Genomic DNA, 24,427 nt, shown 5'->3' on the forward strand with positions numbered 1-24,427 from the left:
CTGGACCTTAAGAATTACTTTAAAGAGCGCAGAGACTTAAAACAATAATTCATAAATACATACATACAGACCAAAACGGCTTCATACCCAGGAGGCAGATTAAAAATAATTTGAGAACGATCATAGATATACTGGAATACTACGATAAGAAAATAGATAAGGAAATAGCTTTAATATCTCTCGACGCCCAGAAGGCCTTTGATAATTTAAATTGGTCCTTTCTTACATCACAACTTGAATTAATGAATTGCGGAGAGAAATTCCTTAAATTGATAAGAAAGATTTACTCCTGTCAAACAGCCAAAATTGCAATAAATGGTGACATGACACAAACTTTTGACATTCAGAAAGGCGTACGACAAGGTTGCCCCATGTCACCTCTATTATTTATAATCGCACTGGAAGTTTTACTAACGGAAATCAGGAAGGAAGAAGACGTAGAAGGCCTTAAGATTCGGGGAGAGGAGTATAAATTACTTGCCTTTGCAGACGATGTGAACTTCATATTGGAAAACCCAATACGATCTGGAACCAGGTTGATGACAATGATAGAGGAATACGGGGAAGTTGCGGGCCTCAAAATAAATAAGCAGAAGACGAAAGTATTGACGAAGAATATGACCCAAACACAACAGTTGAAATTAGAACAAGAATTAGGACTTCAAATAGTAAAGAAAATAAAATACCTAGGTATTTGGCTGACAGCAAAAGCAACTACAATTAAAGAAGATAATTATACCAAATTGTTAAAACAAATCAAAAAAGACTTAGAAATTTGGAGTAGATTACAACTCTCATTGATGGGCAGAATTGCCTCAATAAAAATGAATATATTACCAAGAGTACTATATTTATATCAAGTGATACCAATACACCCCGGAAGAGATTTCTTTAAGAACCTCAACAAAACAACAATGAACTACATATGGCAGGGAAAGAAGGCCAGAATTAAAATCAAAGCCCTACAGGATTCACGGGACAAAGGAGGTCTAGCAACACCAGATTGGGAACTCTACTATAAGGCATCAGGATTGACCTGGATTAAAGAATGGATGGAACTCGACAACAAAAGAACTTTATATTTAGAAGGCTTTGACTTAATAAGAGGATGGCACGCTTTCTTATGGGACGGATCGGATAAAAGACACATGTACTTCCAATGTCATATAATTCGAGCTTCATTATTCAAGATCTGGCAGGATATTAAGAGAACTCACTATACTAAAATACCAAAATGGTGGTCCCCGATGGAAGCATTGATATACCCGAACACTCTCCAAATAGGAAAAATGATGAGGTACCAAGACTTACTGAATCATGAAGGCGAACTCATTTCAAGACAGCAACTCCAAAACTCCGGCATAAATATCGATTGGTGGCCCTATACTCAAATACACTCAAGACACATAGCAGACAAAAAGCAATATGGAATCTCGAATAATTTGAACGAATTGGATAAGATTTTACAAGGCCCAGAACAAAAAATGATAACCAAATTATATAAGTACTTACTTAGATATAAATTACTGGAAGAAACAGTAAAAGAAAATATGATAAGATGGGCCAGGGACATAGGGCACAACATTCAACTGGCAAACTGGGAGAAATTGTGGAAACAGAACATCAAAATGACAAGAGCCATACCCTATAAAGAAAACCTCATAAAAATGTTTTACAGATGGCACCTAACACCAGCCAGACTAGCCAAAATATATCCAAACACCTCCCCATGCTGTTGGAAGTGCAAAACAAAAAAGGGGACATACTACCATGCCTGGTGGAAATGTACAAAGGCCCAACAATATTGGAAGGACACAAAGGAAATTATTGAAGAAATAATAAACCAACAAGTAGAAAACACTCCAGAATTTTTTTTATTTGGAATGATAACAACACAACACAACAAAGAGACAAAATACCTCATCATACACATCTTGACAGCAGCACGGTTACTGTTTGCGCAAAATTGGAAATCAGATCAACTCCCAACCAAAGACAAACTAATCTCGAAGATAACAGAATGTGCCGAAATGGATAGACTGACACTAGAACTCCAAGATAAAGAAGAAAGTGAATTCTATCTTGTATGGCACCAGTGGTATCAATGGCTAGAAAAGAAAATCAGTACAAATATAGATGAAAGAAAATAGGATAGAAAAAATAAAACCGGAAATAAATAAAGAGAAGATGCAAGATTATTTCTAATCTAAAACATCCAAATTGACAATGTATTACTTATATATTAACTTATAAAGCAATATATATTCTGATGATGATCAAAACATATATGTAAAGTTTGGTGTGGGTAGGTTGGTGGTGGGAACTCGTTTGTCTTTGTAATGTCTTTGTATTTTTTGTATTGTCTTTATATCTCTGTTTAAAACTCAATAAAAAAAAAAAGAATTACTTTAAAGAATACTAAAAAGTTGCTAATTGAGAAGAACGATGAAAAAAGGTCACAGAAGGTGATCACGTGACCCTGGGACACAGCAACGGTCATTAAGTATGAACCAGTTGCCAAACATCTGAATTTTGATCACATGGCCTTGGGGATGCTATGAAGGCCGTAACGATGAAAAATGGCCGCTGCCGGTTTGGGCCGGTTAGGGTAAACCGGTAGTTCCGACCAGCTGCTGGTCCCACCCACCTGCCCTGGCGCTATCCTATCCTATATGGTTGCCGTGTTTTTGAAGCCGCGCACACGCTCATATTTTCGGTGCTGGGCGAACCGATTGTTACATTATGTGACACCCACCTCTGGACGGGACCATAACTCCCTTGGAAGATCTTGCCTCTGCCTGGAACTCTTCCCATCTCCCCACCTGAGCCTACTTCCTGGCGCCTGGAACATCCCTTTCTGAAGTTTCATTCTGACCTGCATTACGTACACTATGGATGACAGTATCCCACCTGTGCCATCTGTCCCCTGAGAATAAAATGCATGAACATTTGTTTGTTCATGCATTTTATTGTCTTTGTTCTTTCTTAGTGACAACACAACCTTTAATCTAAATTGCAAACCATGGCCACAAAATGTCTTCTTCTGCTATCGCGAGACATATACTACCCTGTTTCCCCAAAAATAAGACATTCCTTGATAATAAGCCCAATCAGGCTTTTGAGCGCATGTGCTAAAATAAACCCTCCCCCCAAAATAAGCCCTCCCCCCAAAATATTTAAATGCATGCGCAGCCGGTCCCCGCCATTTCCTCTGGTTAGAGTTAGGGAGACACAGCTGGAATTCAGGTAAGATGGCAAGAGGAGCCCCATCTTGCTCCATGCACCCCAAAATAATAAGACCTCCCCAAAAATAAGGCCAAGCGCTTATTTCGGGGTTAAAAAAATATAAGACAGGGTCTTATTTTCAGGGAGGCATGGTAGCTACGGGTCACCAAGTCGATTCAAACACTGCATTCAAAGTTTTGCTGCGCCACAGGAACTCTTGATGTTATACATTTCGCCGAAGCGGTTGTCATCAATAGATTGAAACCTCCTTTGGGTGTGCAGAAACAACTGTACGTCAATCTACACCTTCCGTGGGTTTGTCATGGGCTGGTCTCCGCATACGTTGTATGTTTAAATAACGCTCTCGCTAGACCCTATGTTCTATGTCGCTTTTAACCGTGTTATTATAAGTTTGGTATTGACTAGTCAGTACGAAATGCTTGCATCTACTGCTGTTTGTTTTTTAACTGCATGGTTTAAACCAGGGGTGTTGAACTTAAGGCCCGCAGGGTGCTTAGATCTGGCCCGCAGGGCCGCCATGGTAACAGCAAAAGACCGGCCCGCTGTGCCTCTGCCAGGGACAATGGAGCTCAGGAGGGCTGCAGGCAACCCTCCCGAGCTCAGTTTTCACTGGCAGAGGGTTGCAGGAGTCCATCGCAGCCAAAAACAGAGTTCGGGAGTCCATTTTCACTGACAGAACACTTGGGCCACCACAGGAACCCCTCACACGAGTGATGTTGAGCTGGCCACGCTCACCCCAGCCACCCAAGGTCAAACACAACCCTGATGCAGCCCTCAATGAAATCGAGTATAAACAGACGTTTAGTCTGTTTATTGGTTACGTTTTGTTTTCCTGCCTTTCGATAAAAACTATACAGAAGCAGTAGAGGTAATAATTTGAGCTGTTCAAAATCCGCCGGCTGGCTAAGTGCGTGATTTAAAAAAAAAAAAAATTAAAATCAGGATATACCGTTTTTTACAGCGTGCTCCAAGAAGTATTATCTCTTTCAGACAGGAGACAATTACGTTTTTGAAAGGAACAAAAGCCTAAAACGTTATGCTCCGTTTTAAGTACTGCTCAACTAAGGTACACTTTACGCTAAAAAGAAATCTAGGAACTGAAGAAGGCCCTAAATTACCTTCTTACTTTAATGACAAATCACGGCTTCTCTCAGTATTAATGAACAATGTGAAAGGAATGCAATTTAGACAATTCGTTCAACCTAACAACACCGAGAGCTAATATCCCTGCGAAGGGAGAGGGCGTCTGCTGCTTCAGGTATATACACAGGATTAGATGTTTCTTTTAATAGACTTATTCTGCCCGGATGCAATTAGGTACAGAAAAGCCGATTATCTATGCACAGAAAAGCACCGTTGCTCTTGCTGGTTTCCCACTGCAATATCCACTTCCCAAATTCAAAGGAATGCAAAGGCAGCCCTTCACTTACTGAAATCGATGAGGAACCTCCCAAATCCTTGCCTTTGGTATTGGGGCATGATCATGATGCAGGAGACGTTGTACTTCTGCTGGCAGAGCTTTTCCTGGAAAAGAGGAAACAGGGGAGACAGCTGAAAATACCGTGAAGGGGCTGCTTTTGCCCCCACCCCCCACCCCGTGTTCAACTTCGAACATTATCCCAGAAAGCAACAGGTGAAAACTGAGATTACGCTATGCCTCAGAAAGCAGAACAAGGCAAAGGAGACCAAAACTCGAAAGATTCCGTGTTTTATGAATGAAGAACTGGGAGGGGGACGAATCCGAAAGGAACTGTGCGATCAAATTAAAAAAAAAAGTGTGTGTGTGGGGGGAGAAGATGGATATTTATCCTTCCCCATTTTCCCCCCATAGGAATTATGCAAAAGAGGTAACCCCCCCACCCCAAAGCATTCATTCATATAGGGTGGATCAAAGGCCACGTGTATCAAAACGACTACTTTATTTCATCCGCCAACATTGCCTGGCACAACTGTTTATCTACAATAAAGTTATACTCTGGAATCTTAAGCATACCAGTTCTGTTTGGAACATCACCCAAGATCAGACAAAATAAAAATTCCTCCAAAAATGTCTCCTACAGAGACTGTAGGAAGCTAATCTCAAATAAGATCCTGGGACACTTTCTATGATTGGTCAGGGGTTCACATGTGTTGAAAAAGATCTTTTAGAGAGCCCTGTCTACAGGAGGGAACCTTCCATGGTGCTAAGACGCTTATCAGGGTTCCAAGTAACCCCTTCCAACGAAAGAAAACTCCAAGGCTTGAGTTTCCTCAAAGTTCTATTTTATTAGAGATGTCATATTGGTACATCTAGGAAAACCCGAATCTGAAAGCTTCCAGGTTTTCCCCACTCAAAGGAAAGTCCAAGTCCCTGCCCAACACCCACAAGTCCATCACATGGTCCAATCCAAGCACTGTCCCAACTGGAGATGCCTCCCAGTTCCAACCATCCAGGTGCAGGGCAAGATGTCCTTGACTCTCTGAGAAAGGAATATTATTATGACTACATATCACCCTGGTTCCATACAATCCCCCCTCCCAGGTTCCCACAGTAGTAAATGTGGCAGGCCTGAAGGCCCAATGCAAAAGATGGCTTCCAGGCCTGACAACACCATTGTCCTTACCATGTGATTGAAGCCAGGGTAAGGAAAAGTTGGTTCAAGGGAATATCTTACTAGTAAACCAAAATCATGAAACTTGCCACCTGGAGTCTTCTAGAACCAGAAAGGGGAGGGGAGTGTTTGTGTCACTGTGGCGGGTGGGAAGTTTACCTCCCCCCACACACATAGGAGATCAGTGAGTGTGGGATAAGAGGAAAACCAGGAAAGCAAAATGGAGCTTATGAGATGACCGGCTACATCCATGGTCCTTCGGAAATAGGAGTGGACAACCTCTCCGGCTGCAGATGGGTCCCAGCACCCTATTTGTGGCTCCTGAGATGCCATCCATGAAATTCGGTGGCAAAACCTCTGAATGTTGGGAATTATGCCTCTCAGAGTAAACTACAAAAAGAAAGAGGGGGTGGGTGGGACTCCAAAGCCTTCATTCCCTCTCTCCATCCACCCACAGGACAGCAGAGCCATCTTCATCAGTCCCTCCTTTGATGACAATCTACAACCTACCAACCAGCCACTCAGGAAAAAAAAAGAATGGTAGTCCTCCATCCAGGAAAGCTGTCCATCATGCCCAATTTAGTATAATTTACTATCTTTTCTTACGCAAAAGGAATCAATAGAACGAACTCACAACTGTGCCCGATATAAATTTGTACTTAGGCAGGCCTGGTCCTCTTCTGGCACAGTATTTATTGGTTCACTTTTCAATGGCTATCTATTCCCATCTGCAATTTTATGAATTCAGTGTCTAAAGGAAATCTGCAAGCCACTTAGCATAATTACTTTCAGAGATCTACGTAGCTTCTGATCCTCTTAAGAACTTTGTTCACATCGTTCGCTGAATGAATTGGCTCACGATTCCTTCTTCTGCCAAGAGGACAGAGCCTAACAAAATGTATTTTTTGGCGTTGTCCTGAATAAGGCCCTTAGTGAAATCTGACTCATGTAGCATTTCACATTTAAGCAACATTCCTGACACTTACATGTTTTCCTGCAATATTTTTTATACCTGCAATATTTGGAGCAAGTGTTCCAAAACACCAATGTTTTTATTCAAAACATTCAAAATAAAAAAAAGTGAACAAAGAAACAAAAATAACGAGAAAATCTAAACAGTGTCAACAAGGTTTTCTAATTGGCCCATTGATCAAAATAACCAAGATGGCAGGCAGAAAAGCCATCTTGATTTTTTTTACACACACACACACATATCAGCATTTGCCTAGTGTGCCTAACTGATAGCTCATATGTCTGCTCTTCCTCATCAATGGGAAATAGCCCATTATTTCTACAAAGTGAGGAATTTTGAGTGAGTGAGTTAACTTGAGGTAAATGGCTGGCTGGTGCTCATTACAGGGCATGTTGTTGTTTTAATTGAACAATGACAGCAGTAAGACAGAAATTGGCTCTTGGGGAAATAGACCAAGATTGCTCTAAAGCAGGGGTCTCCAACCTTGGCAACTTTACGACTTGTGGACTTCAACTCCCAGAATTCCTCAGCCAGCATGCGCTGGCTGAGGAATTCTGGGAATTGAAGTCCACAAGTCGTAAAGTTGCCAAGGTTGGAGACCCCTGCTCTAAAGGAAAGCATGAAAGCTATTGGCTCCTACTTACAAACAAACAAATCTTGGTGAATACTTGAATGAAGGAAATCCCAGGGCTGCAGAGTAGAATTGGAAATCGTAAAACTACCCACACAAGACCAAGCAGAGCCCTTCTGCACTGTCAACAAGAAAAGCTACCTGGAGTGGCTACTTGGAGTATAGCTGAGTTCAATTCAGAGGGAACTTTAATCTTTATATTATACTTGAGATCGTTTTTTATTTCCACCCTCAACCCCCCCCCCAATATCTTATCCATAAATGGATTTTCGCTTCTTTATTGTTAGATATCTTTATCTCTAGAGATAGATAGAGAGGATAGATATAGAAAGATGATGGATGGATGGATGGATGATGAATGGATAGATGGATAGATGAGAGTGGAAGAATAGGAAGAGAAAGAAAGAAAGGGAGGATAGATGGAGATAGATAGATGATAGATGGATGGATGGAAGAGAGAGAGAGAGAGAGAGAGAGAGAGAGAGTCAGTCATCAACTTACGACCACAATTGAGCCCAATATTTCTGTTGTTAAAGTCCACAAGTCTTGTTAAGTGAATTTTGCCCCATTTTACGACCTTTCAAGCCATAGTTATTAAGTGAACCGCTGCAGTTATTAAGTTAGTAATGGGAATGCTGCAATGGTTGTAAGTGTGAAAAATGGTCATAAGTCACATTTTCCAGTGCCGTTGTAATTGTGAAGTCACTAAATGAACTGTTGTAAGTCGATGATTCCTTGTATATGTAGATCTATATCAGGGGTCCCCAAACTTGGCAGCTTTAAGACTCATGGACTTCAACTCCCAGAATTCTCCAGCCAGCAGAGCTGGGTGGGAGTTGAAGTCTTACAGCTGCCAAGTTTGAAGACTTTTGATATATAAAATGCAAATAAAATACTCAGAATCAGTAAAACAAAATGGTCATCAGACTCTCAAATTTTAAAAGGAATGAAAAGAGTAAGGAAATAAATTAATTAATGTAAATGATGGAACAAAAGTGCCCAGAATATCTATCTGGTGTACTCCGAAGCAGACAAAATGCAAATTAGAAACCCCTTGAATAAACTGGTAGTTGTGAATAGATAACAAGCAAACTATATTTCATTAAGATTTGCTCAGGGTTTTTTTTTTTTTAAATCAGATGTTAAGAATCTATTTATTCTAGTGAACAGATGGTCCTTCTGTCAGACTTCTAACAATTGGGAGAAGAAGCTGGAACCAGCCAAGCAAAAGAAGAGGGGACGAATTTGGAATGCAGAACATCCAGCATTTCTCCATATGTGGACTTTCAACTCCCAGAATTCCCCAGCCAGCATGCTGGCTGAGGAATTCTGGGAGCTGAAGTCCACACACCTTTACAGTTGTTGGAGTTGAGAAATGCAGAAAAAAGCAAAGAAGACATTCAGTAACTTCTGGTCTGTGCCTTTTTTTGTTTTATGCTGTTTCATTCATGTTGAGGAATAATGTATGAATGTATTTTTACAATGACTATGATAATGATCCATCAATACAGTATGTACACTGAGCGCTTATGCGCAGGAGACAAATTCCTTGTGTGTCTAATCACCCTTGGCCAGTAAATAATTCTAATTCTAATTCTAATGCAGGGCTGCAGAACTCAGTCCCAAAAGCAATGGCGCGGCGAAACTCCAAAGAGATTCTAATGCGTTTGGGTGATCCTATTCAGGACTCAGAAAGTTGTGCAAAATTGGGCGGGTGATGGGTTTTGGAAGAAAGAGAAGTGGCCCACCCACCATTTTTGTTTCTGAGATGATGATGTTTGCCCATCGTGTTCAAAAAGGATCTTGACATCTAGCAGGTTGTGGGCTGTCCACAGTGTGTCCACAGGTGGCTGGTAAGGCCTTTACGGGCATGGACTGTTCTGCCACATGTCGGGCAGACATGTGTGGGCACCACTGCTGCAGCATTTGCAGTTGGGCTTTCAGAGTGGCTGGTGCATCATCTCAGAGATGAACCACTCAATGGAAGACAGGAAAAGAACACCTTACTAAACCTCCTATGTTGAAACGAAACGCATGTTTTAGAATTGCAGCTGCTCGTCACCTCATGTAGGCCAGCCCAGAGGACATTATAGCCATGGGTAGGCTAAATTCCCAATCCCATATTTTGAGGGAGGAGTTCATTTTTGGCCTAGTGCAGGGGTCTCCAAAATTGGCAATTTACAGACTTTAACTCCCAGGTGTCTGGCTGAGGAATTCTGGGAATTGAAATCCACAAATCATGAAGTTGCCAAGGTTGGAGCTTCTTGGCCCCAGCTCTTCCGCTATCTTGCTTATAGGTATCTTCCCCCCAATTCTGGACAGCAATAACAATAGCCCTTAGACTTATATACCGCTTTACAGTGCTTTACAGCTCCTCTAAGCAGTTTAGAGTCAGCATGTTGCCCCCAACTATCTGGGTCCTCATTTTACCCACCTCAGAAGGATGGAAGGCTGAGTCAACTTTGAGCCAGGTGAGATTCGAACTGCCAAATTGCAGGCAGCTGGCAGGCAGCAGAAGTAGCCTGCAATACTGCATTCTAAGCACTGTGCCACCGCGGGCTCTTAATCTTAGTAAATCAAATGGATACACTCCTAAACCAAGCCCTGGGCTGCAGTTTTCTAATACTTCTTTTTCAAGCAAATCTTGAGAGTCTATCTGGAGGCCCAGAGGCATTTATGTAAATAAAAATGGTTAGAGAAGTATGCCAGCTTCTAGTTTTCAATTGAAATACTATTAAAAAAAAAAGAAGAAGAAGAAGAAGAATGCCAGGCGATGCTTTGAATACTAAGAACAACATCTGAAGGCACACGGGTGCCACAGGCACTTTTACCTACCCATAGTGCCATTTTTTTCCCCATTCCAATGTAATTTTTTTCAGTGCATATTGGAACACTGTCACAGCTTCCTCCTGCGATGGACATCTTTCATGAGAAATTGCGGCAGGGGGTTTTCACACATAACTCAGGAAAAAGGAGCCTTCTGCGTAATTTAAAAACCCACTCTTTAATTTGCGCCCTTATCATTTATTATCAGTTCATTATTAATTTGCACCATTATTACTATGAGTATTTCCGTTTGTCTTTATTAACAAATACAGTACGATAGAACTCAAGAATTTTCACCGAAAGAGGAAAAACTGATGTGCACATATTGAAACGTAATCAAAGGGAGTGATCGTGTGTCAGCTATCCCACACTTCATGTGGAAAGCAAACATAAAAACATTGGGAGAGAATGCCATCACTGCCAGGTTATATTCCCATTTCAAAAAGAAGAATTTTAAGAAACGGACCAAGTTAAGACCAGATACGAAGCTAAATTGAGTCGAGTTCCACAAAGCCAGAAAAATGGCACCTGCGGCCAGGGTCTTAATAGGTTCGTCCTACAATGAGGAACAATTACGTACAATGTCATTCATCTGTGCTTACTTACAACTTACCCTTCATATAAGCCACATTTTTCCCTCTCCTTTTAGGGGCAAATCCAGATGGAAGGTTGGAGTGCCTGGGACGAGCAGAGAAGCCTAAGATGCCCTGAATCCTATGGAGCTGTTGCTTAAATCAGTAGCCAACAAGATGGGTTAAACTGCCGAGACTCGTCCAGTGCAGAAGAGTTGAGACTCGTACTGCAGCTTTTGACGGGGCTACAATACGTAGCCCGACCTCTAAGCACTACCGTGAAGGTGTCCACAATGTCTCTGAATAGAGCTGGAAGGTCCAGCACCCTGCTCAAGCAGGAGATCCTATACCGTTTCAGACAGGTGACTGTCCAGTCTTCAAAAACAAAACAAAAAAATGAAATGAAAAAAGTCCAAGCAAGGTTTGAAATCATTCATTTCTTTGGAATATTTTCTTTCGGAATATTTTAATATTTTCTTTGGAAAATATTAAGAGGCACCAAGCTGCAGTGCATTTTAGATTGTGGGGATCAACACTGATTTTCAGCAAGAATGGCTGGTTTTATTACAGGTAGTCCTGGACTTAGGACCAAACTGAGACTGTTGAGCAAGGCAGTTGGTTAAGTGAGTTGCACCCCGTTTTATGATCTGTTTTGCCATGGTTGTTAATGGAATCATAAAGGTAAGGTTCCCTTTGCACATATGTGCTAATAGTTCCCGACTCTAGGGGAAAGTGCTCGTCTCCGTTTCAAAGCCGAAGAGCCAGTGCTATCTGATGACAATTCTGTGGTCATGTGGCCAGCATGACTCAATGCCAAAGGCGCCCGGAACGCTGTTACCTTCCCACCAAAGGTGGTCCCTATTTTTCTACTTGCATTTTTTACATGCTTTCGAACTGCTAGGTTGGCAGAAGCTGGGACAAGTAACAGGAGCTCACCCCGTTACGCAGCACTAGGGATTCGAACCGCTGAACTGCCGACCTTTCGATCGACATGCTCAGCGCCTTAGCCACTGAGCCACCGCGTCCTCTAAGTGAATCATAGCAATTGTTAAATGAACAGGAGTGGCAGTTGGGTAAATCCTGCTTCCCCCATTGACTTTGCTTGCCAGAAGACAACTGAGGAAGGTCTCAAATGGTGGTCACATGACCCTGGGAAACTACGACGTTTACATGCCAGCTACCAGGTGCCCAATTTTTGATCGCGTGACCATGGAGATGGTGTGACAGTTGTAAAGTGCGAGGACCAGTTGCAAGTCACTTTTTTCAGTGCTGCTGTAACTTTTGAGCGGTCACTAAATGAATAGTCGTAAGTCAAGGACTACCTGTATTTATGTTTCTGTACCTTTGTACACCAACAGCTGGTCCTCTCTTGAAGTCCCCTCTTTATATCTGGGACTTGATAGAAAATAGCACATAAAAATTTTATGTTCAACCACCTTGGTCCAAGTGTCTTTTCTGCTATTGAGAAGACACCATTTTGGACAAAGTATCATGCCCTCATCATTTTTGTAACATTCGGCCTGTTTTATTCTCACCGAGCATCTCCTGCTAAGCAACTGCTGATATCTTTCAGCCTCACGGCTGGCGGGAATCTCATATTGTGACGACTTATTCCTTATTTTTAGCACTTCTCGGTTCAGAACTCCTTGAAATTTACATAATTCCAGTCTTTTGCTATTCTGCCACGTAAACATATATCTCTTTGTACTATTCTGTAAAACACCCTGGAATGTATTCAGGTAGAGCAAGGGAACGCAAACACTTCATGAAATTTAAAAAGAAAAAAAAAGAAATAATCTTTGACAGGGGAGTCCGTATGGGAAGAGACCAAAGAAGTCAAGAAGCGCCAGTACTTGTGCCATTGAAGTCCCATCCTTTTCTACGTACTTCAATCACACCGTCACGGCTGACACCTTGACTTTTTGGGCCCTGCCCCTGTGGTCACTCCTGGCCAATCAGCAAACAGATGAAGACGAGTGCTAGAAGATAACTCCCTCCCTCTGTTTAACCCATCCTGCTAACTACAAATCTAAGCAACAAACAGCTATGGATCAACTCACAGCAGGACTCCTTTAGCAATAGAGTAAGGCTCAGACACTTCGTAAGGCAATGCCGGACCAGGGATAATCTGGGGCAACTTTGCTGGTCCCACACACTGCATCCTCTTCATCTGAGCCTGAAAAGAAAGAAGAACATGGGTGGGAGGCTGGAAAAGGGAGGCGTAAATAGGCAAGACGGTGGCAAAAATATTGTTTCGGATCATGGGTCCATAGCAGTTCTTGGGTTTTGGGGAGCTAGATTTCACAAAACGTAGCTTTAAATCTGGTCTGAGGTTCTAGGATTGCGAAACCCAGTTACTTAATTTTTTAAAAAAAATAATTTTATCCCATTTCTTCCAGGTAACTAATGAGGGAAGTACAGATCGAACATACTATATGCAAGTGACAAATTATATGAAACAGGCAACTCAATAAAGTAAGGGAGAGTTAAATGGCTGAAGGCAGCACCTCCTCTGAACAAACATTATTACCGTATTTTTCGGAGTATAAAACGCACCAGAGTATAAGATGCACCTACCTTTTTTGGTGAGGAAAAGAAGAAAAAGAAATCTCCCTCTGCCTCTGAGCAATTTTGCCTCTTTGCAGCAAACAGCCTGCTTTACTTTCATTTTCGTTTTCAGCATAGCTTGATTAGCACAAGGAAAAAAAAAATCTACTCCCAGCAATTTACCTCTTTGCAGCAAGCAGCAGAGCCCTGAGCAAAACAGCTGAGAGCAAATCAGCAGAGAGTCGGGATGCCGATCCAATCAACTTGTGCTAATTATGTTGTGCTGAAGCTGAAAGAAGCTTCTTTTTTCTTGCTGTTTGCTTGCAAGGAGGTAACTGCTGGGAGGCAGAGGCCAAAGGGTGGGGGCCAGTGGGTGGGCGGGGCTACATTCAGTGTTTAAGATGCACCTAAATTTTCACCCCCTTTTGGGGGGGGAAAGGTGTGTCTTATACTCCGAAAAATACGGTATACTGTCAGATTTTGCTTCAAACATGGGCGATTTAAGGGATCTGTGTCCCCTGTATTTTTGACCTGAATCCAATGTCTTTCAGAACACTTTTTTAAAAGGATAACAGCATCATTATTTTCAAACAGGAAAAAAAATGTGTTCCTTCCCATTTGAAATGCCATTTCCCAACAAACATTCTGCATAAAAGGCAAGACACTCTGGTAATGGTAAGATCAAACGTTTACCTTCGAGAAGTATCCAACTAAGTGGCACCCTTTCTCATCATTCTTGGTGAGAACATAGAAAAGGAATGGCTCAACATCATAGTATAAGGTTTTGTGGTCAAGAAAGAGCTTTGCTAACAAGCAAAGGTTTTGGCAATAAATCTTGCTGATATTCCCATCAACCTACGGAGGAAAGAATTTTCACATCAGTTATCTTAGCATAACAGCAGCTCAACGCAACTCTACAAGGAAATATCTGTGCCATTCCTCCGATGAAATGTACACAAGGTAATCCAAATTTAGCTTCTTCTCTTTTTTTTTTGTTCATTTTCTCTAATTGGACGTCAACTCCGAGGGCACATTATTTAAGATATGTTAAGCTTTAATAAGCTTAACAGCCTTAAGTACAACGTAGCATTACTCTCACTTTCTGTACCGTTATATCTGCAAATAAGAATCTAATTTGGCACGTTTTAGAGTGGCTTTCAGATAGAATTCAAGATGATAAGATTACACGATGAAAGGTTTCCACGTTCAATACAATGACAGCTCCATACTCGTTCAGCAAGATTGAATTTGTTTTGGGGTTTGGTTATTTTATTTATTTATTTTTGGGGCCTTCAAGTCAGTTTTGATTCTTAGCGACTGTCATATCCCTGCAGTTTCCTTGACAAGATTTTGGAAGTGATTTGTCATTGCCTGATTCCTAGGGCTGAGAGAGAGTGACTGGCCCAGGGTGAACTTGCTGGGAACTCATGGTCTTCCAGTTTCTAGCCTGATGCCTTAATTACTATACTAAATTGGGTCTCTGATTGAAATTTACTTGATCCTAAATACATTCTTATATCTCTTTTAAGAATTAGGAAATTCTTCTGTCATTTTTGTATGAATTTTTGCCCTCTCATATATTAATAGCTTATATTTTGGCCACTGACCAGTAAGCCATAAAGATTTACATATATTCCAGGTAAGAATACAAAAAAATGTTTCTATAAAATATATCAAAGTATTATTAGTATGACAATAGGGGAAAAATGCATTAATAGAAACAGAAGCTAAAATACATTGGGTATTATGAACAAACAAACAAAAACCTGGTCAATTAACTTGAATAAAATAAGGTAGCTATAAAACGCCTGAAATACTCGGCAACTAAAAATTGTTTTAAGATACTGCTTTTTTAATATACTACTACAATTTTAAAACCGAAGCGTTAGAATGGTAGGAAGCCAAACACCAGCTCATTTCCCCTCCCCCATTGTTTTATTTCATTGAAAAATGACCCCATCAATTGTACAAAGGATGCCAATGATATGTGTAGGCTGATGCCAGTCTAAACAATGACCTTTACGTTCATTGTCAATCCATTTCTCAACAGGGGATAAGTTATTTATAAATAAACAATGAACACCATTCATATTAATGAACTAATCTGGAAGCCAAGAAAGGAACTAGGAAACCATAACAGCAGCAAAAGTCTTTCTGCTGGAAACAGTCAATGTGAAGTAGACTGAAGATTTGGAAAGATTAAGAATTATATGTCGCTGTACAATAAACCTATTAGGATAGACCCGTGATGGTGCACCTATGGCACGTGTGCCACAGGTGGCACACAGAGTCCTCCCTGCGGGTACGCCATCCGTCGCCCCAGCAAGGCTCCACCACGCATGTGTATGCCTCCCGCCGGTCAACTGGTCTTCGGGATTCTGCTGCGCATGCATGGGGGCCGGGTCGCATGGACAGGGGATGCTCGCATTGCATTTTGGGAGTTCGCGCGCGCGTGTGTGTGTGTGCCACCCCCCCGTGCCCCATTTTGGGCCTGGAAGGCCTCCTGCACCAACTTGGAAGCCAAAATGGGGCGCAGGGGGGACAGTGCGAGGCCCCCCCATGCCCCGTTTTGGGCCTGGAAAGCCTCCTGCACCAACCTGGAAGCCAAAAATGGGTGAGGGGGGGAAGGGCACATGCGTGGGGGATGCTCGCATTGCATTTTATGGTTTCGGGCACGCGCATTCACACATGCACATGCGCGCTTGGGGCACTCGGCACCAAAAAGGTTAACCATCACTGGGATAGACTCTAATAATCCGAGGAAAACACAGCTCAAAAATATTGCATAGGTATCTATAATCTTCAGCCACCCACAGTACTTACTGAGGACTATGGAATATCACCTACCTCAAACACGGAAAGGTCCTTCCTCCTGTAGATCTCATTGGCTGGAGGATGGAACCAGCCACACTTCTTTCCATGCCTTAGCAAGATATTTTTACTTTTCATGTATTTAAGACAGAATTCACACAAGAAAAGCTTTGATAGTCTGTTGAAGTTTAAAATCAGAGTATCAGTATCAAATGCTCTAAACAAATTATAAGTCACCTTTATTTCTTCCAGATGAATTAAAGAGACAGGAAGAAAAGATTAAAACAGATATTCTGCCATGCCTGGAATAAAATGAGTTGCTTACATTGATAATAATCAAATACCCATTTAATAATATACAGCCCAAAGGAATGCTACAACTGCACAACTCCCTATAAATATTGTATTAGTTCAGTTGGAGCCAGTGGTGAAATCCTCCCCGGTTTGCCACTGGTTTGCTGCCCGCGCATGCGCGCTGCGTGCCAAATGCATGCTGTGCGCCCATGCATGCGCAGTATGTGCCAAACGCACACAGTGTGTGCATGCGCATTGCGTAACAAATACACGCTGCATGCGGAAAAAGGAGGCTTAAGAAGGTAAGTAGAACAGCGAGGGGGGGGAGAACAACTGTGCCGCGCGATTTAGATTCGCTAGAAAGCAAATGTTTTCTAGCGAATATAAATCACCCAGCACAGCTGATTGTCGGAAATACAGGTTTGGATGAACTGGATAGTAGCAGAACCATAATTTGATACTTATTGTTGGGTTTTTTGGGGGGGGGGGCAGAATCAAGCTCATTTTAAAAAAATATTTCAATGACAATAAATGAGCTAGAAACAAACGTATATGGTTTCGGGAGCAGAGTTTTATACTACAGAATTCAACTTTTACTTAGTCTTTGAATCTGAGGCGTCTTGTAAATGGTAGCAGCTATAATTGGCGCAATGGGGTGGTATTGAACGCATCACTGTATGGATCACATTTTCTTTCCGTTCTCCGCAAATGCATATATGGCATTCCTATGTTTAGGGGCCTTCTCTTACCTTGCATATTCATGTGGATACGGTGAGGAGTACCAAGTCTGGATCTCATATTTTCCAAATTCTATCACAGAAGGGTAACGTCCATTTACTTCTCCACCATTTTTACAACCTATCTTCTATTAATGACAGTTTTTAAGAAAATGTATCAGTGTACAATAGCTAGTCCTTTTCTTCCACAATAGTTCAATTTCAGATACTTTTTCCCCCAATGATTGTTTGCTACTAGGGGTTAGGAGATAACAGTAGTGGCCAAAATTGTGGAAACCTTTTGGGAAAAGTGTATTTTTGAGGTTTGATGGCTAATAACACCACTTTTTTGGGGAGTTTCAAGATAATCCTATTCCACTGCTGGAATGGCCTGGGAATAGCCCAGACCTTAACCCAATTGAAAATTGATGGAGCCGACTCAAGAAACTTGTTAGTCAGAAGCGACCCAGCAATAAAGCCCAGTTAATAGAAGCCATCATTCAATCTTGGTTTCACATGATAACAGCTGCAGAACTAAAAGACTTGGTTCACTCCATGGAAAGACGTTGTAAGGCTGTAATTCATACTAAAGGTTATCCAACTATTAACTGACATGGTAATAATTTGTGTATCTCGTTTTTTCTATGTGTTTCACTTTTTTTCTTTATACTGTAACTGCTATTCTAATAGCAAATCCTTCATTAAAGGTATTGCATTACATTCTTGATTCAATTATCTTGCCACTGACATATAATTTTATGGTACAACTCCAAAAAAAAAAAAATGGTGTTATTATCTAGTTTTAGAAAACACACTTTTCCCAAAAGATTTCCACAATTTTGGCCACTACTGTACCTTGCTGCAGGTAGCAATTTAAAAATGGCAGTGGTCACTCCAACAGAAACATGAAATCTCCTTAGTATCCAAGGATTGAGAGTAAATGTTTAGTCCAGCCAAATAGCTTAAGTACAGCTATGTAAGAAGGCTACTTAGCCCTAGTACAGGTGATCCTCGACCTATGACCACAACTGAGTCCAAAATTTACGTTGCTAAGCAAGACAGTTGTTAAATGAGCTGTGTCCCATTTATGACCTTTTTTCGCCACAATTGTTAAACAGGTCACTGCCGTTGTGTGCAGTGAATCATGAAGCTGTTAAGCAAATTTGGCTTTCCCCATTGACTTTCCCTGTTGGAAGCCAGCTGGGAAGATTATAAAGGGCGGTGACATGACCCTGGAACAGTCATGAGTTAGGACACTCGTCATAAATACGAGCCAGTTGCCAAGCGCCTAAATTTTGATCATGTGACCATGGGGAAACTACAACGGTCATAAGTGTGAGAAACAGTCATAAGTCACTTTTTCCAGAGCCATTGTAACTTTGAACGGTCACTAAACGAATGGTTGTAAGTCAAGGACTGCCTGCAAATAACTTTTTCTCTTTTAAAAGTATCTAAGCTTGTTCTAATTTTCATATTCAAGGTCAGAGTTGGAAAAAGAAAACTGAATGGAAAATCAGACAATGCATAGGATAGGAGATCTTGATTAGAAACAATCAGGCTAATTTTAAGATGAGCGAACAAAAGTTGTTGTAGACAAAGCAATTACTAGAAACAAAGAGAAAAAACACTTAAAAATTCAGCATAGAGCATATCGGCCCAAAGAAGAGACTATTTCTTAGCTGGGGGACAAACTCATCGTCAATAAAATTCCCGTCAATGTTATATTACATAATTATATGTTTCAAGTTTACATTTATGAAATCAGAATGCAGAAGGTCAACAATAAAGAATAAAATTACATGGGGCTGCCCTTGAGGACCACTCGGAGGCTTCAGCTGGTGCAAAATGCAGCCGCGCGGGTTGTGATGGGAGAATCCCGATACTCCCATGTTACACCCCTCCTGCGCGGCTTGCATTGGTTACCGGTTGCCCTCCAGGTGAGATTCAAGGTGCTGGTGATGACCTATAAAGCCCTACAAGGCTTAGGTCCAGGATATCTGGCGGACCACCTACAGCCAGCAACGATATCTCATCGCCCGGTTCGCACCCATAGAGAGGGCCTGCTCAGGGTGCCGTCGGCTAGACAGTGTCGGCTGGCGGCCCCCAGGGGTAGAGCCTTCTCTGTGGGTGCGCCCACCCTCTGGAATCAACTCCCCTTGGAGCTCCGATTAGCGCCTGACCTTCGCACCTTCCGCTGTGAATTAAAAACTTGGCTTTTCAAATCCCTCGACCTGGACTGATGGGGTTTTAAGGGTTAAATTTTAAATTTTTTAGATTTTAGATTTTATTTTGTATTGTGGCTTGTGTTTTTATTATTGTGAGCCGCCCTGAGTCCATTGGGAGATAGGGCGGCATATAAGCCAAATAAAATAAATAAATAAATAAATAAAATAAATAAAATTAACCACTTCTAAGACATTTTAAAAATCATGTTTTTAAAAACCAGGTTGAAATTTAACCAATGTTAAATTTCAAGGAGAATCAAACAATTAAATTAAATGAAACACAATTAAAATTACTACTACTGTTTACCAGGACGTTGTGCCTGCCACCTGCCCTCCTGCTTACCTCCATTGCCAGTTCCTGGGCCTGTTTAAACATGTTCAAATCTTCTTCTGTGACAAAGTTCTTGCTTCCCACCACAAACAGGTCTGAATTTTCTTGTTTGATGCTTATTTTGATTTCTGTACCTGTTGTTTAAAATCAGCAGAGAATTTCTTCACCAACATGAGGGCAAAAAGTGCATTAAACTAACAAAATGGAAATCCTGTTTCTCTTCCTGGACAGTTCCTGCTTTCAAACCCTTGAATTTTCTACTGAGATAATACATCTATCAATTTTAAGTACCTTGACAATTAAAAAAAAGAAACTCTGGGCAAATTATTTAAAAGATGCTGCCAAGGTCTTTTGTTACATCTGTTAAAATGCTTATGACACCTTTCATGCGTCTTACTCCTGTGAAATTCTAAATATAAAAACGCATCACATAGTTTGCATTAACCTAATCTTAAAAAGAATATCAAAAGTAGATTAGAAATAGAGGAATTCAGGGGGGGTTTTTTCCCTCATGTTTTTAAACAAACCAAACAAATAGAAGGAATAAATTTCACAATCGTACAGATTCAGCCTTGTGTAGCAGGGTGTATGTTTTTCATGGGGAAAAAAAAAAAGCAATGGAGGAGAGAGGAAGATGAAATGCCGAAATGGGGATCCTAACAGGACCGTAAGCACAGAAAGGGCATCGAACGCGATGAAGCGGCTACCGATAATGCAGCCAGAAAACAGCGCCAGCAAGACCATGAAGAGATGAGACCGTGAAAGCCACAGCAGACACAGGACGGACAAACGAGATGAGATAAACATTAGTTGAGAAAGCGCTTTGGCAGGGTTAGTCAGCGTTAGTTACAAGGGCAATGCTCATTGCTTCAATATCAGAGTGAAGTAAGAACAAACCTAGGTGAGAAAATAAGAATTTGGGATCTGATAGGGATGCAGGTTTAATTGGGCGCTTGGACCTGTTGCTTACCATCATCCTGATCAGGCTTAATCCTTCCGTCTGCCAAGCTCCCCTTCCCTGGTGAGGGGGTCCCCATCTGAGGGGTCACTTTATACTTTAATCTGCCTAGAAGCACGTGCTTTTTAAGGAAGGTTGTCTGCTTGAAGCCAGCAATTGCTTTGAAAGCATGTCCTCTAGACACAGCCCACCCAGCGGTGGTGGTGGGAGGAGAAACCAACCTATCGCTAATCTCTTCCTTTCCACAGAAAGCAGGATTAGGCTCGGGCGCGGGCGAGCGTGCTGCTTTACGATGCCAACGCTTGGGAGGGGCATAACATGGCTGCCCCTTTGGGCGCGACTGTCCCTGAGCAGCGTAAATATGAGAAAGTCCATCAAAAAGCTGGCTGTGATTAGGAAGGCCGCTAAAGGAGAGCGCGCTCGGCTGACCGGAGGAACTCTGGGGAGAACCAGAAGAGATGGAAGTGCCGGGCTTTTGTGAACTGGGGCTCTGACCAGAGACGGGGGCCGGGGGCGGAAGTGAAGAAGGTTTTAGCTTTTGTGTGGTACCTGTAGCCAACACATGAGAAGTACAGGAGGGTTTCTGAGAGGCCATTTTCCTTGGACGATAATGCTTTGAAAAGTCAATTATTTCACCTCGTGATCTGCGACCATCGGGTGATGGTGTGAAAAACTTAGTGAGGCCATCAATGAGCCCCTGGGTTTTCTTGTTAACGTTAAGTGTAGCGGCAGGTATGTAGGTGGAGGTGATGGTGGTGATTTTGGTGGCGGTGGCACCAGGCCAGGTGAGGTCTGTAACAGCCAATCTGCTGCTTGAATCCTTCACAGATGCAGCATGACCAGATGAAGGTGTGGTACAGACTTTAGTCTTTTGACCCCTACCAGGTGACCCCCTTCCTGGGAATGCATTCTTGGATCCTTCCGCACTGGGAACAGACCTAGCAAAGAAAAGTGAAGGAAAAGGAGAACGGTCAGAGCAGAGAACCAACACACCGTACCTGGGGTGTCCAGAGAATCAACTGTTCTGACCCAACCTTTGCAAGCAATGAGAAACCGCTTACTCACAAGTAAAGCAACTCCCTTTTTAAAACATGGCAGGAGCAGTCTTTATGCACATTGGATAGACAGAACCAAAAATAATTAGTCACAAATGAGAGTCCCCCTTCTGAAACAAGGCACGAACAGTCTCTGTTCACATGAGTACTCAAGATAAAAAAAGTCCTTCAGTGATTGAGCCAAGCATAAACAGTCCCTGTTCACACTGGCTGAGGCAAATTCACTACCTATTATTTCCTAGCAGGAGACCCAGTTGGCACCTCAAATATAGAGCAATTAGTCCCAACAAATCAAGGTCTAGCAGAGGAATCCAAGTTGATTGATGTACACTGGAAAATAAATGGCTGTCTGCGACAAAAGGCCACTCCCAAACCCCTACTATTTATTTCTCAGCCAGAGGGAGAGGCTGGCTAGCATCTACGACTTCTTTTCCCTGAGAGCCGGCTTATTGCTTTCCGTTGCTCTCCTCTCCTCTCTACCCATACGCGCATTTGGGATGGGCCCCATCTGTTCCTCTCCCTCCCTCCGCTCAAGTCTCGAAGGCAGCTGCCTCTCCACCTGGGGATGGACAGAAGGCCCCGGCTCTGCATCTGCCTCGGATTCTGCTTCCTCATCAGAGCCTTCCAATGGCTCCGAAGTCAACCTAGGCTCCCCGTCACCCTCCTCCTCGTCTGACTCTGCTGCTAGCTCTGCCGGAAGCCGATGGGCCACAAAATCAACCTGTTTTCCTCAGAACAACAAAGCGGGCCTAGGTTATAAGCTCACTCCTTTTGGGTATTCACAGCAGACCCACTTAAGGGGAGCAGCTGGCACTGCCAGAGCACAGGTAGTCCTCAAATTAATAACCATTCATTTAGTGACCATTCGAAGTTACAACAGCACTGTAAAAAGTGACTTGAGACCGTTTCTCACACTTAATGACTGTTGCAGCTTCTTCACAGTCACATGATCAAAATTTGGATGCTTGGCAGTTGGCGTGTATTTATGACAGTCGCTGTGTCCCGGGGTCATGCCATCCCCTTTTGCGACCTTCTGACAAGCGAAGTCAACAAGGAAAGCCGGATACCCTTAAGATCGTGTTACTAACTTAACAACTGCAGTGATTCGCTTACAAACTGTAGAAGAAAGATTATAAAATGGGGCAAAACTCACTTAACAACTGCCTTGCTTACCAACAGAAAGTTTGGGCTCAATTGTGGTTGTAAGGCGAGGACTACTTGTACAATACAGTTTTCATCGTTCTACGGGTGCCACCTGCATGTAGACTTAAATCATGCACTTCAGTGTTTTTCAACCTTGGCAACTTTAAGCTTTGCTGGCTGAGGAATTCTGGGAGTTGAAGTCCATCCATCTTAAAGTTGCCATGGTTGAGAAAAACTGAGGTACTTCATTTACATACTCTGTTTCAATAAATGTCCTGGTAAAACCTTATTAAGATAGTTCCTGTTCTATTTCAGAACAGGAACCTTCATAGTATTGTAGATGAAGCTAATTTTATTTTTAAAACTGCTTGATTTTTATTTATTCTGATGATGATAATATGTTAATAAATCTCAATCTTGGAAGGAAATATTGTTAGCCAGATCAGTTTTTTTGAATGAAATAGAAAATGCAAGGATTGTGAAGCATTCTGTATATTAAGGGTGTTGTAAATCTACAAAGAAGTATAACACACTTTTACTAAGCGTAAATTGAGACCCACTCGCACAAACACAAGAGCTCTTCCCTTCCCATATTTTCTACTGCTTCTTAAAAACAGTTAAGCGCTTTCCCGGAATTGGCATTAATCGTAGTTAATTGCATTAAATTCAGACTACACTTTAACATCAACCGTATCCCTCCAATGGAGGTTTCTGAAACAGTCCTAGAGTTGCACCCGAGCAGAGGTGGGCGTCACATACTGTAACAAGCGGTTCTCCTGAACCGATCCGAACCGGCAGCAGCCCACCTCTGCACCCGAGCCATTTCATAGCAACAAAACTAATAAGAAATAATTTAAAAAGTGATTAAAAGGTCCAACACCTAACATTTTGCAGAGAAGAGAAACTTCCCTGGGAAAAAAAAAAAGAAACACCCTGCCTTGTCTGCTATAGCCGTTTAAGAAAAAAGCTGAGTGCATTGATTTTCAGCCAGTCCCATGAAACCTTAGATAGCCAGAAGTCGGTTCTCCTTAACAGAGTGACAGTATGTTCTCTAATAAATTCTGCACAGATGTCAAACCGACGTGACAAGAAGTCAATCGGTTCCAGTAAACCATCTTCTTTTCCTTGAAGAAGGTCACAGTGTATATTGCCAGATTCTGAATTAAAGAACCTTGCGGGAATGGAGCCCTTGAGGCTACATGCTGATTTGATAACCATGGTAGCAATTTACAGACCTAATACAATATAAAGTTAATACACTTCACCCATTATAATGTACAATTAGGGCAGTTTAACCCTACTTATAAGAACAGTTTCATTGACTGTATGTGAGGCTGCATCTGGCAAATAAAATGCTTGCCTCAGGAGCATAGTTACAACTACAATACACATCCAGAGGGTCACAACAGATAAGCTTCAAGCCAATTTATTCTATTAAGGCAACAACGATAAAAACAAAATTCAGACAATATAGAGGCAGGCGATACCCCAAATGTAGCATGCTCTCA

General features: G+C 41.9%; 1 protein-coding gene across 8 annotated transcripts in view; it reads right to left on the reverse strand.

Moving 5' to 3' along the window:
• The window catches only part of KAT6B (lysine acetyltransferase 6B), a 116,199-nt gene that overhangs the window by 32,259 nt on the left and 59,513 nt on the right, over positions 1-24,427 (reverse strand). For 3 of the 8 annotated variants that reach the window (XM_060694137.2, XM_087872261.1, XM_087872262.1), the window contains exons 8-13: positions 21,604-21,659; positions 19,776-19,897; positions 17,241-17,356; positions 16,234-16,375; positions 14,080-14,241; positions 4,677-4,770 (exon numbers count right to left, since the gene is read on the reverse strand). In XM_060694137.2, coding sequence (XP_060550120.2) covers positions 4,677-4,770; positions 14,080-14,241; positions 16,234-16,375; positions 17,241-17,356; positions 19,776-19,897; positions 21,604-21,659 — 692 coding nt within the window. Of the gene's footprint in view, positions 1-4,676; positions 4,771-14,079; positions 14,242-16,233; positions 16,376-17,240; positions 17,357-19,775; positions 19,898-20,733; positions 21,660-24,427 lie in introns of all 8 variants that reach the window. The other 5 variants (XM_060694132.2, XM_060694133.2, XM_060694134.2 and 2 more) reach the window with 2 other exon arrangements.

This window comes from Pantherophis guttatus, chromosome 6, assembly GCF_059756535.1.
Source record: "Pantherophis guttatus breed Tessera chromosome 6, ASM5975653v1, whole genome shotgun sequence".
NCBI classification, from domain to species: domain Eukaryota; kingdom Metazoa; phylum Chordata; class Lepidosauria; order Squamata; family Colubridae; genus Pantherophis; species Pantherophis guttatus.